This window comes from Panthera pardus, unplaced genomic scaffold, assembly GCF_024362965.1.
Source record: "Panthera pardus isolate Hobbes unplaced genomic scaffold, ASM2436296v1 HiC_scaffold_12, whole genome shotgun sequence".
NCBI classification, from domain to species: Eukaryota; Metazoa; Chordata; class Mammalia; order Carnivora; family Felidae; genus Panthera; species Panthera pardus.
Window position 1 is genome coordinate 57,075,743 of NW_026526677.1, and position 22,130 is coordinate 57,097,872.

At 42.8% G+C, this 22,130-nt stretch overlaps 1 protein-coding gene and 1 non-coding gene across 5 annotated transcripts in view; one reads left to right on the top strand and one right to left on the bottom strand.

The window, feature by feature from the left end:
- FAM168A (family with sequence similarity 168 member A) overlaps positions 1 to 22,130 on the bottom strand; it is a 190,587-nt gene that overhangs the window by 10,147 nt on the left and 158,310 nt on the right. For 2 of the 4 annotated variants that reach the window (XM_053900077.1, XM_019449763.2), the window contains exons 3-5: positions 16,728 to 16,808; positions 11,933 to 11,959; positions 6,821 to 6,946 (exon numbers count right to left, since the gene is read on the bottom strand). In XM_053900077.1, coding sequence (XP_053756052.1) covers positions 6,821 to 6,946; positions 11,933 to 11,959; positions 16,728 to 16,808 — 234 coding nt within the window. The remainder of the gene's footprint in view (positions 1 to 6,820; positions 6,947 to 11,932; positions 11,960 to 16,727; positions 16,809 to 22,130) is intronic. The other 2 variants (XM_019449765.2, XM_019449764.2) reach the window with 2 other exon arrangements.
- TRNAM-CAU (transfer RNA methionine (anticodon CAU)) lies at positions 2,011 to 2,083 on the top strand. Its single transcript has one exon. It is a non-coding gene; the product is annotated as a tRNA-Met (tRNA).

Below are 22,130 nucleotides of genomic sequence, written 5' to 3' on the forward strand. Positions count from 1 at the left end.
ACAGTGAACAGGGCTCCACCCAGAGAGCCTTGGCCCCAGAGGCAGCTCCCTCAGTCCTGGTGCACAGGGCACACAAGTGATTCTGGCATCTTGTATTTTTCTGGGTCTCAGGCGTATGACATATAAAATAAGAGGCTGGAACCAGATGATCTCCTAAGGGACCCTTGCAGCTCAGACAGTTTGGGATTCTGTCTACATGCTGTGAGACAGGCATGTACACACAGACAGGAGACCCTCCGCCCACTTGCCCTTTATCGCACTCTGTCTTCCTGCTTTTCTGTCTCCTCACTCAGCAGCCCGGGTGTCTTCTGCTGCTGTTTCTCTTTTGTTTTCCCCCTTATTCTTTTTCTCTCCTTGTATCTCTCTCTTTGGAATTCTCTCTCCCACATTCCCCTTCTTCCCTGAGAGGGTTAAGGTGAAAAGCCCACAGAAAACACCATTCAGAGCCAGCCTTTCCCCCCACTCCTGGGGCTTGGAGGGAACCACCTCTGCCTGAAGTCAGGGGTCATGAAAGTTCACATCAACCTGAAACCTAGGCCCCAGGGAGCTCACAATCAGTGACTTGATTAAACTGTGCTACCTTTGACTGTTCTGGAAAATAGAGTCAGATCCTATGTCCACAGGAAAAAGCTGAGACATAAATCACCCAGGAACAAGACTATGTACTCACAGAACACAAAATGAAATGATTCTATGGAAACCAAGTAATCATCAAGTGACCCCTAACTCTCTTACTTTATACAATGGGCTCAGAAAGGGCAAGTGTTTTTACAAACTGCTCCTTCTTTCTAAGTTGAAGGGACAGTGCCAGAAGACCTTGGCTTTGGATCTCCAATGGGTTGTTGCTGATACTTCTTCCCTGGGCTTCCCATCCAGGCTCAGCCTGGTTGGTACATCACTGACCTTCTCCTGCCTCAAAGTAAGGTCTTTCACCTACAAGATGCTCACCAAGGACTGTCAGCAACGTGGTGCTGATTCTGCAAGAAGAGACTAGGGGGCAGAGCAAAGAGGGGTGCTTTATTGGAAGAAAACAGACCAAGGCTTCAGTTCAGGCTTTTTTTTTCCAATTTGGTGTGCCTATTATCAAGTGTCTGGGCTTTAGTTTCCTATTTTGTTAAATCAGAAGGCTAAGAGTGAAGATCTCCTCCTGAACTAAAATCCCATTTTTCTAAAGATCCTAGGTCTCTTTTACCCTATGCCCGAGTAAAAGCAAGCTGCTGTAAGGTCACAAATCTGTCTCCATCCACAGCACTGGCCTGGCGCCCGCCGCCCCCACCACCTCCCCGCCCCTGATGAAATACTCAGTAGGACATGAACGCTGCTATTTGGTCACCAAAAAAGGCACCACCGAAAGGCATCCTTGTCCTCTTCCCTGGAATCATGTCATTTACTTTTCCATCTGCAGATCCATAGTTTATTCCATGAGAAACTGGTTTTGTGGTCAAATACATTTGGGAAATAAGTAGCAATGAAGATGGAGTGGAAAGAATACATTCAGGAGAAGGTAGCATTGTGAAAAAAAGAGAAACTAGACATGGAGGTGCGAATCAGCTGAGAGAAGTCTGGAGCAGATTCCTCCAAGTTTCTAGATTGTGGCACTAATTATGATATGTGGTCAAGGCAGGTGAAGCAGATACTGCAGGGGCAGACAGAAGTCTAAGTCTGTGATATCTACAAGGAGCCATCTGAGGGGCACTTCACCTTGGAGGCATGGTTTTTTAATCTGTAAAACAAAGGTGGAGGTTCTCAAAATGGGCGTGTCCCAAGACTGTGCGATGAACTATATCATTCTGAAGGATTTTAATCACTGTTTAAAAAAAAAAGTGCAGTAATGTAGAATAGAGATAAATAGGTTTGTTTTTTATTCCATGACCCTGAGAAGTTTTAAAATGACAGGATGAACTATGAATCTCCGAGATAGGGATATGCAGGAGACTATTTACAAATTTAATTTACCACTGAATCTTTTATTCACGCTATTAACATTTAAAACAGGCAAACTATAGGGGCGCCTGGCTGGCTCAGTTGGAAGAGCATGTGACTCATGATCTTGGGGTCATGGGTTCGAGCCCCATGCTGGGTGTAGAGATTACTAAAAAATAAACCATAAAATTAAATAAATAAATGAATACATAAAACCTGAAAACTACAGTTTTTGTAATTGCAACTTATCTTGGTAAGCAAAGTTTTATTGTAACAGCCACGTCCATTCATTTACTTCCCAACTATGGCTGCTTTCTTGCTACAATGGTAGTTATGACAGAGACCATATGGCCTGAAAAGCCTACAGTATTTATTATTTGGACTTCTACAGGGATAGCTTGCTCAATCTGATTTAAAGGAATAAAATAAGGTTATGAGGAGTCCAGCCAGAGTGGAGAGCATCTCTTTTCTATGCAGAAGGGCAGGATACCCTTGAATCCTAAGATACCTGTCTCTGAAAGCTATACAGCACAGAGTAGCGGTTATGAGTAGTCTGGAGCCAGACTGACTGCCTGGGTCTGAACCCCAGCCCTGCTATTTAACAGCTGTAGAAAACAGCAGTCTCCTCATCTGTAAAATGGGGACAACAGTACCTATTTCATTGGGTTGCTGTGATAAATACATTAATTAATAATTGCAAAGCCCTCAGAATAGTGCCTGACACATTAAAAGCATTTCGTAAAGGTGAGCTATTATTCTTTTCTCTCTCTCACTGTATAGAGAAACACTTAGTAAGCTTCCTACCCTGGCGGTGTGCAAGCAGAGACTGGTCTGAAAGACTACAATAGAGAGGTTAAACTATGACTTCCATTGTGTGATCCAACTTGGAACACAGACTCCAGGATTCTAAGATTCTAAAACTGTATGGTTTAAAATACCATGACTTCACAATTCTTTCAAGTTAATAAGCCAACGATACTGGCAACTTTCCTTTATGTTCCCCAAGAATGTGCTCTGGAATTTCTATCCCTAGGGGAAGGCTGCTCTATTCCTCTATGCCACAAGGACAATCAACCACCTTACAAAGTATTGAGGTTATCTCTCTGAGGAAAATCAAAAAGCACCAAGAGTCTGCAGGAGAATTTGGTTTCCAAGTCTAAGAATAACTTTTTCTGAAAATGTTTCCCTTTCTTCATGTTATGAAATGAGATACACATATACTCAGAATACAAATCAGCAGCCAGAGTACCCTTGGCAGCCAAAAGATGATGCTGCAGAAGAAGGCCTTGCTCATTTGTCCAGACAGTTTGAGAAGGAAGAAGCAGAGCTAGAGATCATTAAGCCCCCAACACAGACATTTCACAGATGAGATGACGGACAGATGAGATGCTCTGAGACAGAGCAACTGCTCGCCAGGACTCAGGACCCAGTGCTCCTTCCTCCAACTACAGTAGTTCTCAAGGTTTCCACCTGTGTTAAGAGGCTGCAGGAACTGCCTGGGCTCCCATCCTGGGCTTTGTCAGTGAGTCAGGTCAATTCTTCTCTCAAGGAATACCCTCATTTGGACTGGATAGTATCAGAAGGCATTCTAGTGTTGATATTCTAAGTCTCTGAGTATTTCAGTGAGACTTATGAGAAAATCACTGCAGTGGACTTTCTACAACTGACTGACAGTCCTGTCCGCACCACTGAGGATTATAAAGTCCCCTGGAGCTATAGCCTCAGCTACCTTGGGTAAGGCAAAATTTAGGATTTGTTATTCTGTGCATCTAAGTAAAAGAAGCTATTGGGCTTGATGATGCAAAAACAAACAAACAAAAACAAAAAACAAACTCACTGATTTTGCTGAAATGAACTTAGACTCAGCTCCCTCACTGGAGGTCTGGCACTTGTGAATGGACTTCTACCTAAGTCTGAAGGTCACAGGATTAGGACTTTGGAATGCTATGCCTTCAGGACATTAGAGACTTGCATTCAACTTTTTACATTTCAAATGAATCTGGAGCTGAGAGTGGGGCAGCGACCTTCCCGAAATCGCACAGCAAATCAGTGCAGAGCTGGCTCAGAGTTCAGGGCTTCCCATGACCTGGGCAGCGGTTCCTTTCTGAGTTATAGGTCTCTGCAGTCCAATCTTGGACATCTGACATTTTGGCCTTCATGTCATCATTTCATTAAAGGCAATACTGTGACAGAAAAAAGGGAATTAGATCACTAGAAGTCCCAGCTCTGCCTTCTGAAAGAGGCTTTGTTTATGAGGCCCTATTCTTTCTCTCAGGTCCCTAACTATAATTTTAGGGTCCATCAAACAGGAAAATAAATAGAGTCTGCACATTAGTGAGATAAAAACTGTTTTAGCCCTCTCTTCAATCCTTCTGCACTACCATAAATCTTTTTCAGTTGGAGAGCCCCTACCACCTTCAAAGGCATTGATCCTTACATCAAGGATGCCTTTTAGACTAATCGGTTTATTGACCATCAGATTTACATGTCTGAACAAAGCTCTATGTCTGAGTCTTGCCTTGACCCCCAAGTCTCCTTGTTGATAGCCGAACAAGAGAGTGTGGAATAAGTAGGAGGGAGACCCAATTACAAACAGCCTTAGCAAGTGTTGGTAAAATTAAACTGAATTTGTTAAAGTGCCCTGAATTTTCTGTAGCAATTAGAAGCCACAAAATCTGTGTCGGGAGGAAGCCTGGTGGGAGTGGGAGGGGCAGGCGAGCCAACCTCTATTTAAAAATTCCACAGGTTCACACACTACTGGCTTTAAAGAAAAGGGGCACATTGTGGTCCTTTCCAGGGACTGTGACAGCCTGTGAGGACAGTGGGAGGTAGCTGCAGGACATTTCAATGGGACTTCAGGAAGATTTCAACACAGGAGAAGGTGAAGCCTTCTAATATTCAGACATTCTCACTGTAGAAAGGGTTGCCTGTGGAGGGAATGAATACCCTGGAGATATATATGTGAGCAAAGGCTGGCTGGTCAACTACGGGCAGGGTAGCTAGAAAGGTCCCTGCTAGGGTGGTGGATATTGAGTACACAGCACCCTGGTGACAGAATCAGGAGTCTAACAGCTAGACAGAACTTTCAAAGGTCCTAGTCCAGCCCCCTCATTTTACAGTTGGAAAAACCAAGGTCCAGAGCATGGACATAAATTATCCAAGGTTGTACAGAACCAAGTCTAGAATCCAACTCTTCTGGTCTCCATCCCAGGCCTCTTTCTGCTAAACTATAGTAGGTGTGTCTATATGCATGTACAATCACGTGTGGGTTTAAGAGAAAATATGTATATGTATAAGCCCATTTACATATATGTTTGCTCAATTCTACCTGAGGTACCTGAGAAAACTCCCTACTACTGCCATCCCTCTCTTAATGAGTACAATCAATCTCATGAAAAAAGTCAATAAACTTAACCTGAAATTTAAACCTGAGTGATATCTTTTTAGTTGTGCTGCTTGCTACTTGGATGACATTCGACATATTACCTTTCTGAGCCTCAGCTTTCAAACCTGAATAGAAATCCACCATAATAGGACTATAGTGTAGATTAAATGAGAGGGTGATAATGAAAGCAAATTCTCTAAAGGTGAAGAGTTAGGTTGTTTAAATGTAAGTTGATGACGACATCTAGGGACAACAGTAACTAAGGAGAAAATAACATTGGGTATTAAAAAAAAGAAAAAATGCAGCATATTCATTTAATCCACTTAACAGATTAATAATTTACTGAACTACAAACTATCAGGCTTTATCTGCAATATCCCTCTTAAGGGTATGTCAAGCTCTGCTGGCACAACTTAAGAAAAAAAGCACTCCCCACAACCCAAGCCAGCCATTCCTCTTTGGGACAGCTCCAACAAGGCACAAAGTCTTCCTTATATGGAGTCAAAATGCCACTCAGTAACTTCTAAACACTGGTCCTCATTTTACCCACAGAGACATCTTGTATTAAAAATCAGGTGTGGGGGCACCTGGGTGGCTCAGACGGTTAGGCGTCCGACTTCAGCTCAGGTCATGATCTCACAGTTCTTGAGTTTGAGCCCTGCATCAGGCTCTGTGCTGACAGCTCAGAGCCTGGAGCCTGCTTCAGACTGTGTGTCTCCCTCTCCCTCTGCCCCTCCCCTACTTGCACTCCGTCTGTCTCTCTCTCTCTCTCAAAAATAAATAAACATTAAAAAAAAAGTAAACATCAGGTGTGAAGGTGAAACCATCAGTCACCCCACTGAACCTCAAGATGAACATAACCAATCTGATTGGCCAGATGGTTTCTGTCTTCCCTGAGGATTCCCTGTACATACCTTGCTCTCACAGTGTAGCTTCCACTCGGAGAATATTTCTCATGCAGGGGGCAATTCTGCCTCCCCAGGAGACACTTGGCAATGTTTAGAGATATTTTGGTTGCCATAATGAGGGTTTGCTGGCATCCGGGGGGCGGGGAGGAGGGCGGGGCAAGGCCAGGGATTCTGCTTAGCATCCTACAATGCACAAGTTAGCCCCCTACAACAAAGAATTTCTATCTGGTCCAGATGTCCATAATGGCAAGGTTGTGAAACCCTGTGCTAGCTAGAGGAGCCCTCTCTGTCCAAAGGTCCACAGGCCTTCAAATGTTCTTTCCCTTAAAATGTAGTAACAGTTCTTCCCTTATCAAACTTGTTGGCCAGGTGCATACTTCCTCCTCCCTCCCTCACTGCTTTGTGTCTCCCCAAAGCCGGGTACATGATCAAAGAGGATGACCTTCCCTGTATGAGGAAGGTCAATTTTTTGTGTGGGTAGGAGAACCTCTTAAAATAAGTGTCTTATAAGGTCAGTTTTAAAAGTGCCCTTTCCTTTCTTTCTAAGAGACAAATCAGTCCCAACCAAGGGGAACAAGGAAAGGAGGAGACAGGCTGTATTTACTGAAAGCCGCAGAGGATGCTTGGTAAGTTCGGTTCTCGGTCCCGGTGTCCACTGGGAGGTGGAAGGTGCCTTCAGTACCACAGGAAGACGAGTTCTGTGGCCAGGCCTGTTTCATCAGCAGAGTTGCTTAAGGGAAGACACAAGAATGGCATTAGGCAGAAATAAGAAGTGGGCACCACCAATCACAGACACAAAGCAAGGGTCTTGTGCTGGATGGAAACATATAACCCAAGGGGCCCTGTTCAGACACACAGGATGGTTCAGCCTTTCTGAGATGGGCGAGTGGGTTGCGGGGAGTGCTGAAGTGAGCTTCCAAATGATTTGAAACCAAGGAAATCTGAGTTTACACTAAGAGAGCCAGGGTTTTCTATCCACTACCAAAACCTTATGAAGATGCCTATGAATACCACCTCTTACTGACATTCTGGCCTAAGGCTCTGGGATATTCCTTAGCCGCTTTCTTATGAATATGTCACAACTTGGAGCCTTTGACTGTGTACTGGGCCACATCAACCAAGTACTCATTTTTCATGTCTGAAATCTCACCTGGGGGGTATTTAATAAGTTGTTTTCAAAGAGAGACCTCAAAAGAATTATCACGTGACATGAACCTTGCTGGACTGCCATCTCTTTTAAAGGGACTGAGCTGTGGCGGTTCAGGAGGCATAGGCTGTCCACGGGGGCTCTTCCCATTCCTTCTTCTTCTGTACACCCAGCTGGAGCCAGACAGATAAACATCTTGCACACCCTTTATACCTCCTATTGAGGTGCTGCTGTGCCCCACCTGAGATATCTCATCATGAATTAGAGATGATCTGCTGGGCCATTAAGAAATTCTATGTCAAACTTGGGATAGGTGTAAAATAGAGATGAGGCCCAGTCTGAAAGAAATCTGCAGACACTTCTCAGGTTCACCTGAAGCTTAGCCTGGGAAATTTGAAGGATGATGTTTCATATGATCTGGAAGTGGGGAATGACTCAAAAAACTTACCTTCATGGTATCCTGTGGGGAAGGAGAGAGGAAAGAGGGTTTCAAAGGGGGGAAATGCCTAACTTTTTAGAGATTTCTGTTGATATACTTTCTCCTAAAGGAGAAACCATTCTTGACCCAAATTTCTGTTTAGAGTAGGAAGAACAATTGTAATAGTATCTTTTCCACTCAAATAACATCTTGGGTATGAGGGGTTTTAAAGAACATTAGCAGGATGTGGGGGCTACACTGGCAATAGTTGGATATACTGGAAACATTTTAACAAGGGGCTAAGGTGCAGCACGGTGGCATGAGAAGTATGCCTGTCCACTCTGATTCTGCCAGGGCAAGGACAGCCCGCCTCCAGAGAGATCCCATAACCCCTCTGCCCATCCAGGTAACAGGTAATGCCTCTGGTTCCTTCGGCCTTGGGAGTACTGAGGCCAGAGGAAGAGGTCAAGGACCCTGCTGTTTTGCCAAACTAAGGCTAGAAGTGTAGCTGTTCTAGGCTGACTCTGCGCTTGCATTAATGGCCCGCAATATATACAGCAGATGCTGAGAAATGAGAAGGAAATCATGGGCAGGAAAGTGACACTAAAAGGAGAATTCTGGCAGAAGAAATGGACACCCAGCAGAATTCCATGCAGAGTCCAAAGCCTTTGCTGGACACCAAGACATGGCTCTGCAAACAATACAGGAGGAGGGCAGTCAATTTTAAACAATTACCTTGAGTTTCTTTTCCCCGGGGTGGGAGCAGGGGGTGGGGATTAATAAAGGATCCAATTAGTGTTGAAAAATCTTATCAAGATGTCTCCAAATTTAGAATCTGCCACTCAATGTGGCTGGAAAGCCCTGGTCACTCCAAACAACTTCCTAAAAAGTGAAACATGTAATTCTGAGAAGTCAGATGTCCTCAAGACCCTACAGGGTTCCATCAGGGAGCAGAAGGCCTGAATTTAGCCACAGAAAATTTGGATGTCCTGTTCCAGGCCAGTTTTTTCCCCCAAGTGGTGCATACTTCACCATAATTTTCATCATAAGCCAAAAGTCTGACATCAGTCTGAAGGACTGCATGACAATTAAAACAAATCAAGATTAACCAAAGAGTAACTGAAGCCTACACTGCACTCAGCACTGAGGGGAGCGCCACAGTGGACAGGAACACATGTGGGTCATGGTCACCGCACACAAGGTATTTATGGGCTAGCTGGGGATGCAACACAGCCACACGCCAACCAGAGAGTGAACAAGACAGCATTATGCACAATAAAATAACATTCCAGATTAACCAGGAAAGAAGCAAGTGCGACTGTGCCTTTGATTATGTCTTATCTAACTGATCAAGTGAACTAAACTGTTTATGTCCTGAAGAAGTGGGTATTTCCTTCTGGTTTCATTAAAAAAGAAGAGAAAACAAATATTGGGATTTTCTATGTTTCTCTCTATATTTGAGTACTTTATAATTTAAAACTGGACAAATATGAAGGCTACAAAAACCAACAAATATTAGCTGTCAACTTGACTTCCTTATTGGTCTGTTGTATTGTGCCATATGATCTTCCTCTTCCATGTACAATTCTAAAGTAACCCATTCTGTTGGTGGTAGCAACTGAGAGCTCAGTTGTGGGACAGCGACAATCCAACTGAAACTTTAGAGGCACAGTAATAGAGGAGGCTGCTCTGACAGGCATGCCTGCTCTTGGGTGCCATGAAAGGTACCAACTCCTAGAAATGTTCTACACTTTCAACTAGGTGGTAGTAAAATACAAGTGTATACATATGTCAAATATTACTGAGCTGTACATTTGAGACTAGTGCACTTTATGTACTACTGTATATGTATTCTTCAATTTAAAAAGGAGAGAGAGAGAGAGAGAGAGAGAAAGGGAGAAAGAAAGAGAGAAAGAGAGAGAGAGAGAGAACACACCCTTGGCAGTGAAGGGCCATGGCCCAGTCACAGCATGCTGCCCACATCCAGGTGCTGGGTTGTTCACTTCCCTGGATACGGGGCCCTCACGCCCTCTGACACTTTGAACAATCTGTTAAGCACACTTACAAGGAAGAGAGGCAGCAAGGGACCATCATCCTGAATAATGCAGTAGGTCAGGAAATCTGAGTTCTAACCTGGGCTGTGCCACTTACTAGCTGGGGGACCTTGGGCAAGTCACTTAATCTTTATTTTGTTGTCTCATAACACAGCAGTAATAACTTCTCTCTGATTGCTTCATATTGTTGACGTGAGGATCAAAGTGAAGTGTCATCCAGTCTTAACAGTTTCTAATTCTGGTATCTGCTCGTCTTCCATCCCCACAGTTATAGACAGCTCTAATTTAAGTTCTCATCAGCTCTTCACTACTGCAACTGCTTCCTCATTGTTCTGTTTTTACACCTGCCAACTTCAATCTACAAACTGCAATCAAGAGACATTTCTAAGACCTAAACCTAATCACAAAATCTTAAGAACACTCCACGGTTCTCCACTGCCTACAGGCTAAGACTGAACTTCTTGTGTGGCATTCAAGGCCCCTCATGATCTAGCCCTGTGATCTCTCTAGTCTCTCACTGTTCTCACTTTCCAACCCTACATTATAGCCACACAAACTTTATCATTCCCAGAATATGCCAAGGAGTGTCACAGCACATCTCTGTATTTTTGCTCATGGTTCACTCTTCTTGGCCTGTCTTTCCCCAAATGCCACCTGGTAAAGATTTATTCAGCCATCAATCATGAGCTTGCCTCTACTATGAAGTCTTTTCTTTTCCCCACCCTTTGACCACAGCCCCTTCATATATCCCACATGGTTCGCTATCCCAGTTTCTGTGATTCTTAGAAACCCCTGTACTTGCTGGCTTGTCTGTCTCCCCCACTAAATTGAGTTCCTTTAGAATAGGGACCTTGTGTCACTAGTCTTTATCTCTAAAGAGCCAGTGCAGGGTCTGGCACAAAGCATTCTGTGAAGAGAAGAGCTCCGCACATACTTTTTAGTATTTCTATTTCAGATGCTATAACTAGAGGGGTGAGAAAGCATGAGAACTTCTCTCACTTTTTATGGAATCTTCTGTCCAAGTTCATTGATCCTGAGGCAAACAAAAAATGGACTCTCCATAAATGATAAGAGAAACAGGTCTGTGACTGGCAAAAATAATAAAATTATAAGAGGATAGACTGCTAACATTAGAGGGAGCTGAGAGAACATCTGTAACAAAACACTATCTATGGCTTGGAGACATTAGCAAATTGCCCAAGATCACCCAGCCCACAGCAGTGGCAAGGAGAAATTTCACAGCTCATCTCCTGAAAGATGCGCCATACACAAATTCAATATTCAACATCCAAATAATTCAAGGTTAAAAGCTGAGAAAGTGTGCAGAGATTTTAATGAAAACATTGTCCTGAGCAGCCCAGGTGAGAGTAGTGAAAGTGGCAAGTCCCTCTCATGGTCCCTTACTGTCTGTGACAAAAAGGACCTAGTCCAGTTACACTGCTGGGACCCTCACAGGTGCCCAGAAGTTCCCGTGGTGCTTTGGGCCTGGAGTCCACACTGCCCACTTAGTTAGCACACTTGGCCCTCACCTCTCACCATCCAGGAAAATGCCCTGAAAATGAGCTAGAGCTCAAGATTTGGGCTAAGGGAACAGATTGTATCTAAAGTCAACCAGGTCTTTCAAACATGTCAGACTGCCAATGGAGATGGAAAATCTGATCCTGGGGCAGATTGTTTTGGGGTTCTTATAGGCATGATCCAGGTACTCCTCCACAGGAGCTGCCACAAAGCCAACAGAGAGGAGCCATACAGGCTGAAGAATTTTGTTCACTTGATTGTTTGAATTCAGCAGCCAGGTTAGGGTGAAAGTTTCTGACCTAGGTCAGATGGGACCCCGGAGGTGAGGAAGGGGAAAGACGCCTTTTAGTGCCATGATCCTTCATTGCTGCCCTAGGGGACGGTTCATGTGTGTCTCCAACCCATGATTTTGCACCATCAGACATGTTCCTGCATGCTTTAGGAACTGCTGCTGAGCCACCTGGGGGAGCCCAAGCCTAAGGGATGGGATTTGGGGAGGGAAGGAGAGGGAATCTACTGTTGTTACGAGATAACACATTCATAGGCCATAATACAGATGAGGAAAAATAGCTCTCCTACCATAAGCTGAATGCAGGAACTGAAACTCTGTTGGATAGAAATGTTAGTTGAAATTACCACTAAGAACTTGTGCAAAGTAGTATACATTGCAGTTACAAAAACAGACTGTCTCAAGATAGCAGTTTCCCCCAGGCTACATAAGAAACAGTGAATGCACAGGGCGTGAAGTGTCTCTACCCTGGAGGGAATGACAGACTTGCCATCCAGGAAAGCCCATTCATTGAAGAGAAGCACTCTTCCTTGACGCCACTGCATCTTCCAGGCATCTGACCCAAGTTAGTGCTCTTGAACTGCAGAGGGACTTCACACATGACAGAGGCTTTGTGTGTGAGAGGAAGTAAAGGTTCAGGGTTCAAAATCATCACCTTTGGCCTCTGAAGAGCTCTCTGTAAAGCCCCAGAGGGCTAGGACCAATGCAGAGGTACTTCATCACTTGAAACTTCTGGGGAAGTGAGGTGCTACAGGAGGGGCTGCAGGGTCAGACAGACTGGGTTTGAATTCTGGCTCCACTGCTTTTTAGCTGTGCAACTTGGGACAAGTTATTTAACCTCTGAGCAAAACTGGAGGCAGGAAGATTCAACTCACACAAGACTAAAGTAAAAATTAACATCTGTGTCACGACTCACACACTGCCTGGAATATGGCAGGTATTCAGGAAGCACAAATTCCTTTCCCTTGCCCTTCTCCAGGTTTGTCACATACAAAACAGGAACAATTTGTATTTGTACTTCATAAAGTCGCTATGAAATCAAGTGAGACAGTAGGTGAAAATGGTTTATAAACACATCTCTTGTGAGGAGGTATTTCATTTCTATCTACATTAGTTATTCTGTTTATCCTTTTCTTTCATTTTCAGGTCAGATTACCAATAATGTGATACATCCTTTGGTTTTCAGATTCTGAGAACGAGTCTCAGTTGGCTCCTGCTTCCTGCAGAGCCAAATGGTCCTTAAATAAGATCCCCGAAGTCATTAAGAGCTTAGAAAAAAGCTCCAAGTACCCACACTGCTTTCAGAACCAATGAAAGAGTGAAATGTTTCCCTGCATCGTGAACAGATGACATCTTAGAGTACTCAGAGCTGCTAAAAATAGCTCTCTCTGAAGCAACTTCTTGGTCTCCTTGAAGAAGCTGAGAGAAATTTAAACCTGAGAGCCTGGCTCTTTGCAGGCTTCTACCCCACAGGCATCTCTCAGCATCACAAATGGCTGCTTCTAGCAGGAAGCTGAGAGTAACCTACACTGCCCTTGAGCCGGCCCTTCCTCAGCAGGAGCTCCCCTACTGCAGTCAGGAGACCTGGTGAATGCAGAGGCTGGCCTCTGAAAATATGGAACAGACCAGTGGGGTGTGTCTAACTCCAAAGGAGAGGGATCTGCTCAAGGTCACATCAAAATCAGTCCTTCCAGCTTCTAGTTAGGGGCCTTCTGACACAATGTGGGAATACCACGCTCTACAGTGGATTGTATGGGTTTCTAAGGAAATGGTCAGGTTGCTTCAGTCATAGCTTAGACATATGGTGAAATTTTGAAAACATAAAATTGGGGAAAATCAAGTTAGAAGTGGGATGATATTTGTTTGTTTTAAAATTAAGACCTAATCAGTACTTTATACACGCTGGAAGCTTTCCAATCTCTCCTCTTTTTTTCCCCACAGTCCCAGGCTCCTTCTGTCTGTTCTCTCTAGTCTGGTTGCTCTAGTCTAACTTCTCAATTTCTCTCTGGCCGGCCACAGACCACATGCAGGTGTGGTGGCAGGATGCCTGAGTTTGGATCTTTGGGCTAGTTCCTAACTCCTCTAAATTTTAGTTTTCCCACTTGGAAAATGGGAATAACAATAGTAATGACTTCAAAGGTTTGTTGTGATAGAAAACAAGTCAATATCCATAAAGAGCTTAAAATAGTCCCTGGTACATAGGAACCATTCAACAAATATTATCTATTTATTTTTATTCCCTGTCCTTCCACTTTCTTGCTAAACTAATCCTCAAACAGTTCCACAAACCAGCACCATAAATTCTGTACATTATGAGAAAATGCCCCAGTGCTGGAATTAGAGCCTTGAAGAATTCATGGCCTCCACCCTCAGTGGAGCCTCCTGTTACACGACTGTGTCACCTGCTGGTGACACTTATCCTTCCCCTTCCAGTGAGGCTTTCACACATTGACCTCTCTCCTTAAGAACCCTCCCTCTATCCTTGTTCACCTCTCCAACAGCAAATCAAAGTCATTAAACAAGAACTCTCCACTTTCCACTGGACAATTTACTCTAAGCACATGCATCTGTGACCTTTCCTGTAGTCGGAGAGGAAGAGCTGCCCTCCTGTGTGAGGCAGCCCCGTCCACCTGCTCCCCCAAACAAAGAAGAGAACAGAGCTCTAGATCTCCCACCTCAGCAAAGCTTCCTTGAAGGCCTGGGTCTATCTGGCAGCCTCTCTGACTTATCCTCCTCATTTGCTCCTTCCCATCAGCGCTTATATGCTCACATGCTTAATCATGCTCACATCTAAAAAAATGCCTCCTTTAACCCCACCTTCCCTTGTTCTCCTTTCCCTTGTAGTCAAGTCTCTTGTAAGAGCAGGCTCTGCCTGCTAACTGCTTCTTCACTCCCGGGCTCCCCATTTCATTGACTCTGCTTCCGTAGGTCACTGGTGGCCTCCTGACTACACACACACATCTTCTTCATCCTGACCTTAGCTGACCTTGTGAAATTACTCACCTCATTTTGTTTTAGACCAGATAGTTTACCAAGCCAATTCACAGATCTCACAGCATTTAAATTTAAATCATTTCTATATTGTGAGATACTTGATAATCAAAACCACCGTAGTTTTTCAGACAGATCTTATCAAATTTGATTAAATCTTTTATCAGGGTAAATTTCTGTAGCTTTCATTGTTTCTGCCTATTACACATTTTTTGGGAAATATGTATCTTGTTGATTAAAAGTGAATATAGAATAAACTATTAATGCTGAGATAGAGACGTTTTAGCTTGTGGATTACTCCTACCCTCACAAGCTCTTTGAGGTCAATGACTTCAGCTTTCTCAAATCTGAATCACATGCAGTGTCTTCCAGAGTGCTTTGGGCATAGCAGGGCCAAAATAAATGTCTGTGGAATGACATACCTATGTAAAGACTTTAGGGGTTAACATCACTTATTTGCATAAAATAGTACTTTGTCTCTCAAAAAAGAGGGAGCTCACGGTATGTGCGTGAGTGTGTATGATTACAAAATGATCCCTACTTTAGAATGGGGCAACTGAGGTTCAGAGAGGTCGAGTGACTCTAAGGTTGTTAATTTAGGAAGTGACAGTCAGAACCCACATCTAGGTCTTCTGACACAGACCATGTTCTTCTCTTATTTAAATATTCCAGAAGAAAGGGAACAATGGTAGGATGAGTGCTGGATTGACACAGAAAAGCATGAGACCAAGAACTCGAAGATCTGCCAAGGGTTCTAGTTCATATGCTATTGCTGCATCATTGAGTAATTTGGACAAAACACTGTTTATCTCTGGATCTCTCTTGTCAAGAGAAGGAGCTGAACTGGAGGATCTCTAAGGTCTTTTCAAGCTTTTTAACTCTAGAATAATCATTACTAAACAAGAACATGGCGGGGGGGGGGGTATGATTATGGCATTTAAGGCCTTTCCAAATCTGGCCCTTGGACATCTGTAGTTCAGATTCATCTATTATCCCCACCCCTACAGTGTGATTCAACCATTCCCACATCACCATTCCTTTGCCCAGGCTCTACTCTGTTTAGAACGTCCAATTCTTTCCTTATGTGCTTAAAAGAACGTCTCCTGCTTCTCCCTCAGGTCTCTATTGAGAGACCCCCTGTGAAGCGTCCTGTACCCTTTCATCACACCGCACAGCTATGAATTTGTTTATATGCCAACTCCCAAATGAACTAGAAGTTATTTTAGGCAAAGATGGCTCTTTTTCTCTATTGTAGTGTGGAGGACATTCAACAAATAAATACTTGTTGAGTAAATGAAGAGGAACTTACTTAAAACCATCTACACCCCTGAGGTAAGTAAGTAGCACATTTCTCTGAGAGAACTATTTTGTCCAAGGCCTCACAACTAGTGAGTTGAGTAATCAGGATTCAAACCCAGGACTTTCTACATGCAGCATCCAGATTCTTTCTCCGGCCCCTTGAGTGTTAAAGCACCCACTAAGTATGAGGGTTAGTATTGGTGGTAAGACCTCTGCACTGCTCCTAGCCCAAATGAGAACAATTTTTTATTTTTTTAACATTTCAAATCTGTATCAATCTCTATCCAGGAATGGATAAGATAAAGGAATGCTAGGCCTTTGTGATTTGTGAAAAACAGGTTCCTTGCCTCAGCCTGAAAAGCAGTTCTTTATCCTCTGGTGGCAAGTCTCTCACTCTCTTCCAAATTCCACACCCAGGAAGTCTGGTGTGTGTGTGTTTGCATCTGTGTGTGTCTCAATGGCAGCCTTAGGGAAAACCGAGCAAAGAACTGATTTGGACGTTGTTTGGGAGAGCAGAAAAGGTTCTGTGAAGAGGATGCATGTTTCAGATATTCCAGCAGAGAAAAGATGGGCCAACCTTAAATCCCAAGGAGAACGGAGGAGATTCTATTCCCACCCCAACCCTTAGGCTCAACTGCCCCCAGTTCCCAGAGGGGACTCCCAGGAGAATCAGGCCTGGATGGGCGGAGTCCAGAGCAATTAAGGACAGGAAAAGGCCAGCAGGTGGGTTTGTTTTTCCAAACAGAGTCCCACCTCCCACCCCAGGCACCACTGCTGTCTTCACTTTCTCCTTACCTGGAGCATAACTGGGGCTATTGGTGGGGTACAGACTGGGATTGTAGGCAGGGGCTGCTGCGGGGTAGGCTGTAGGGTAACCTGTGAAGAGACAAAAAAGCCCCAATTAATTGGACAAGAAAAGGAAACAGAATCCAAGTCCCAGGGTTGGCCTTCAGCCTCTTTATGGGCCTTTTTTTTCAGACAGTATATGTGACCACCTTTTAGCCTCTTGAGAAAAGGCACCAATACCACAATCCTAATACATGCAGATTTTTCTTTTTTTTAAAAAATAGCACAAGAAATGGGGCTCCTGGTGGCTCATTTGGTTAAACATCCGACTTGGGCTCAGATCATGATCTCACAGTTCGTGGGTTCGAGCTCTGCGTCTGGCTCTGTGCTGACAGCTCAGAGCCTGGAGCCTGCTTCAGATTCTGCGTGTCTCTCTCTCTGCGTCTCCCCCAGTTTGTGTTTTCTGTCTCTCTCTCTCTCAAAAATAAAAGTAAACATTAAAAAAACAGTGTAAGAATTGTATGTCTACGTACTCATTGTAAAAAAGAAAAAAAAATGGAAACACCATCAAAGTGTATGTGGTAAAAAGTCTAAGTTTACTCTCACATTCCTGCTGCAACACTACTCTACTCCCCCAAGGTGGTAACAGCTATCCTGGAGAGTTTTCTATACATTTTTATATATTCACATATATTCAGTGGTGTTCTGGTAAATATTTAACAACTGGCTTGAGGGGATTGAAGTGGAGTTCTATTTCTAGCATTTGCCAAGTTCCATGGTAGAAATACTCCCACCATGGCTAATTTCAAGCTACCAATGTCACTGAAGGAGTAGTTGGGAAAAGGCGCTCACAACTGGCTCTAGAGGGTGCACACAAGCTAGATCTAGCCTGCCACTGCATGTTATATATTGTTGGTGTTGCTGTTTAATTTTTAAAGGATTTTTTTTTTAAGTACAATCTACTCTCCAATGTGGGGCTTGAACTCACGACCCCAAGACCAAGAGTCACATGCTCTACCAATTGAGCCTGCAGGGAGCCCCTTTTTTGGAAATTTTTATTGGGACAAAATACATATAACAAAATTTGTGACTTTAACCACTTAAGTGCATAATTCAGTGTCATTAATCATGTTCACAATGTTGTACAAACATCCCCACTATCTGTTACTAAAACTTTTTAATCACTCTAAACTCTATACCCATTAAGCAATAATATCCCATTCCCTCTAACCATAGCTCCTGTTAACCTCTAATCTACTTTGTTTCTATGAATTTACCTATTCTAGATATTTCATATAAATCGAATCATATACTACCCTTTTGTGTCTAGCTTCTTTCACTTTAGCATAATGTTTTTGAGATATGCCCATGTTTAAGCATGTACTGAAACTACATTCCTTTTTAAGGCTGAATGATTATCCGCTGTATGTATATGCCACATCTATTTACCATTTATCCTTTGGTGGTTTCTGAGGAACCACCCAACTGTTTTGCATTGTGGCTATACCATTTTACATTCATATCAGCAATGTATTAGGGTTTCAATTTTCCCATATCCTCAGCAACAGTTGTTACCTTTTTTTTTTTTTTAATTATAGCCATCCTAGTAGGAATGAAGTGGTATCTTGCTGTGATTTCAATTTGCATTTCCCTAATGATTCATGATGTTGAGCATCTTTTCATGTGCTTATTGGTCATCATATACCTCTTTGGAGAAATGTCTATTCAAAATAGTTGCCCATTTAAAAAATTGGGTCACTTGGTTCTGTTGTTGAGTTTAAGGAATCTTTTATATAATCTGAATATTAAACCCTAATCAGGTATATGATTTGCAAATATTTTCTTCCATATTCCATGGGTTGTCTTTTCCTTTTGACAATGCCTTTGATGCACAAAAATTTTTAATTTTGATGAAGTCCAATTTACCTATTTTTTTGTTTTGTTGCTCATGCTTTTGGTGTCATATCTAAGAATCCATTGCCAAATCCAAGGTCATGAAGATTTAACCTTATGGTTTCTTCTACAAGTTGTATGGTTTTGGCTCTTATATTTAGATTACCAATCCATTTTTGTAAATGGTGTGAGGTAGGGGTATATGTAGTTTTATATTCTACTTTTTCACTTTAACATTGTAAGTATTTTTCCATATTAACTACATATTATTCAAAAACATTATTTTAAACATCTTTATGATATTCCATTATGTAGATATCAAATCATTTAACCATGACTCTGTTTTTAGATGTTTAGGTTGTTTGCAAATTTTCATTATAGTAAATGCAGCTATGAGAACAACCTAAATAAATCTTTGGCTAAATCTCTATTTTAGGAACGATTCTAGAAGTGAGATTTCTAGGTCAAAAGGTAGTGCTATTTTTAAAGCTCATCCATTCAACAAATATTTGAGTATTTACTCTGTGCCAGACACTGTGATGCCTGTACTTGTGGAACTTATATTTTAAAAAGGTAGGAGAAGGCAGTGGATAAATAGTAAATATGAATAAACACAGTCTAAAGTGCTATGGAAAAGAGAAAAATGGCAGGGTAGAGAGTGTAAGAAGTGCCAGAGTGTTGGACGGAGGCACTGCCATATTGAATAGGGTAACCAATATAAGACACATTGAGAAGGTAAGATTTTCACAAAGACTTGAAGGAAATAAAGTTAACCGAGTAGATGGCTAAAGAAAGAGCATTTCAGATGAAGGAAAATGTACACAGCCCCTAAGTGGAAAGCCTATGGGATGTGTCCGAGGAACAGCAAAGAGGCCAGTACGGCTGAAGTGGAACAAATGAGGGGGACAGTAGCAGTAGAGAAAGTCAGAGAGGTAAAGGGCTGGACAGTTCACACAAGGCCTCATAGTCCTATTGAAAGGACTTCACTTTCATTCTGAGTGAAATGAGAAGACATCACAGGGGTTTGAGCAGAAGAATAATATGATCTGACTTTCGTTTGAAAAGGGTCACTCTGATCACTGTGTTGAAAGCAGAGTATAATGTGGGCAGTGTAGAGAAGCAGAGACCAGTTAGAAGGCTACTGCAAACTCCTAGCAATAGATGATGGGCCTCAGATCAGGGCAATATCAGCAGAGGTGATGAGAAGTGACGTGCTAAGAGTTTTCACATACTTTGCCAAACTGCTTCCTAGACAAACTATCAATTTGTACTTGCACTAGCAGTAGGTAAGTGCCTGTCTCACTGCTCCCTGCAGCTTTTTAATGCTCATTGGTATTTTGACTGATGATGGAAAGCTGATTTTAAAAGTCAAAGATTAAATCCCTAAATCCCTAAAAGCTTCTTTGGGATTTGTAAATATTGCGCTTTAATAATGTATCTTTGTTAGTATGCCTTTCCCTAAATCTTTTCCAACTCCAAAGAAAATTCATCTCACTTTATCCCTCAATCATTTTCTAATTTCAGAACCAAGGTAGATAACTTGTTGTCTCTTAATTAGCATCATCGAGATCTGCTACTTATCAAGAAGAAAGTCAGGGCTTTAATCTGAGAAGCAAAGTGACCCAGTCTCCTAGCTGAAATCTATATTCAGCTTCACGTGAGAGGACTGTGAGGCCAAGGGTAATCATACCCCTGTTTTGTCATTTCAGATGCCTTTTACTTTGGGGGGGCAATTATAGGATCTCCCTTCAATGTTTCCAAGTAGAATTATTTTTCATTCACTTGTGTTTGACAGATATAAGATGGCTGAATAGAACGAGCTTTATTTGATCCTCCAACCCTCTTTGTTTTATAAATGACATCCTCAGGCTGAGAGAAAGAAAAGGGACTGCTGATGCTAGAATGTACTCAAAGGCCATTTGGTTGACCCTCACATTTGGGTCTAGGGCCTCCTCTATGACACACTCATGGGATCATTCAACCTAGCCCTTACATCTCTACAGATAGCAAACTCTTTCCTTTCCTGAGACCCCTACTATACCGTGAGATTGCTCTGATGGTCTGAAAGTGACTTTTCATACTTCACTGAACTCTATTGGTAGCTTCTGCCCTTCAAAACAGAACAAATTTGAAGACACATGTATCCCCAACTACAGAACTTATCACACTGTACATCAACGGTATGTTTATATTTCCTGTCCTGCTCACCCTCCCCAAACTGTAAGCTCCCTGAAGACACAACTATGTCTTATTTGCTTGTATACAATAGCTTTCGGTCAGTTCCTCGTTCCCACTCTATTAACACACCACTCCTCCCCTCCCCTTCCCTCAGCCTGGACAGGAAGCATCTGAGCTTCTCAAACATAAGGTGGTGGTGAATAGTCTTTGTGGCCAGTAGAGAATCTCTTCCCCACCATCAACTTTCCTTCTCTAGAAAGGGCATCAAATGTAAGCTAGTCTTCCTCCCTACAACTTTCCTGGTTTGGTTTTGTTTCCTTGTTCCCAACGATATTATTCATCTTGCTGCTTCTGTTGATGATGGTGCTGGCATCTCTAAAGCCTGGCACAGATAAGGCAGAAAATAGGTACTCAATGCAGAGATTATGGTGGGGGAGGGGGGCGGTATTCTGGAGCTAAGATAGGTTTATAAACAAGAGAAACAAATTCAGCAGGGTCCCTGGCTTTGAGAGAGTCACCAACTAATGAGGGAGAAAGATGGATAAGTGGATAGTTAGAATGCCTCCTGAAAAGTGCCATGATAAAGGTTGAGAGTGGGCAGAGAAGAGGCCTTCATTAACCAATATTTTTTAGTATCTACTATCTGCCAGGGATTATGCAGGGCACTAGGTGTCCTGGATGTGGATAAGAAAGAGAAAGAAGGACATTCCAGGCAAGAGCATGGAGGGTAGCATTTTGGGGCATCCATAAGTGGCTTGGTTTGTACCTTCCTTGGCTCTAAGAAGCAGGACTGATGGGGTAACCATACCTGAGAGGAAAGGTTGTCTTGGGGGCTTGAGCTCATCATTTTATCTTCTTGTAACCATGTCTCCCTTTATAGTGGATGGCTCTAACTTACCTTTCCAGCTATATCTGTCACTATGTCTGAGTTTCGTACTGTTAAACCAGACTTCTCTCCTCAACTCCTGACTCATATAGTATCTAACTGCCTACTCAACATCTCCATTTGGATATTTGCTAGACTATCAAAGCTATCAGATAGCCTGGTCTCTGGAGCTAGATCCAGGCTTAGGTTTGTATTCCAGCAACACGACTATTTATGTGATCTTGGGCCACTTATTTACCCCCTCTGTGCTTGAGTTTTCATCTGTAAAATGGGAGTGTTACTTACCTAACAAGTTGCCCTAAGTTTAAATTAGTTAAGACCTCAAAGCACTAGGAGCCAGGCAAATAGTTAAGACTTCAAAAAGTCAGCTATTATTATTTCAAACTTCTACTTGAAAAGAAATTTTTACTTTCTATCCTCCTATTCCCTTCCAAACCTGTTCCTCTGCAGTTTTC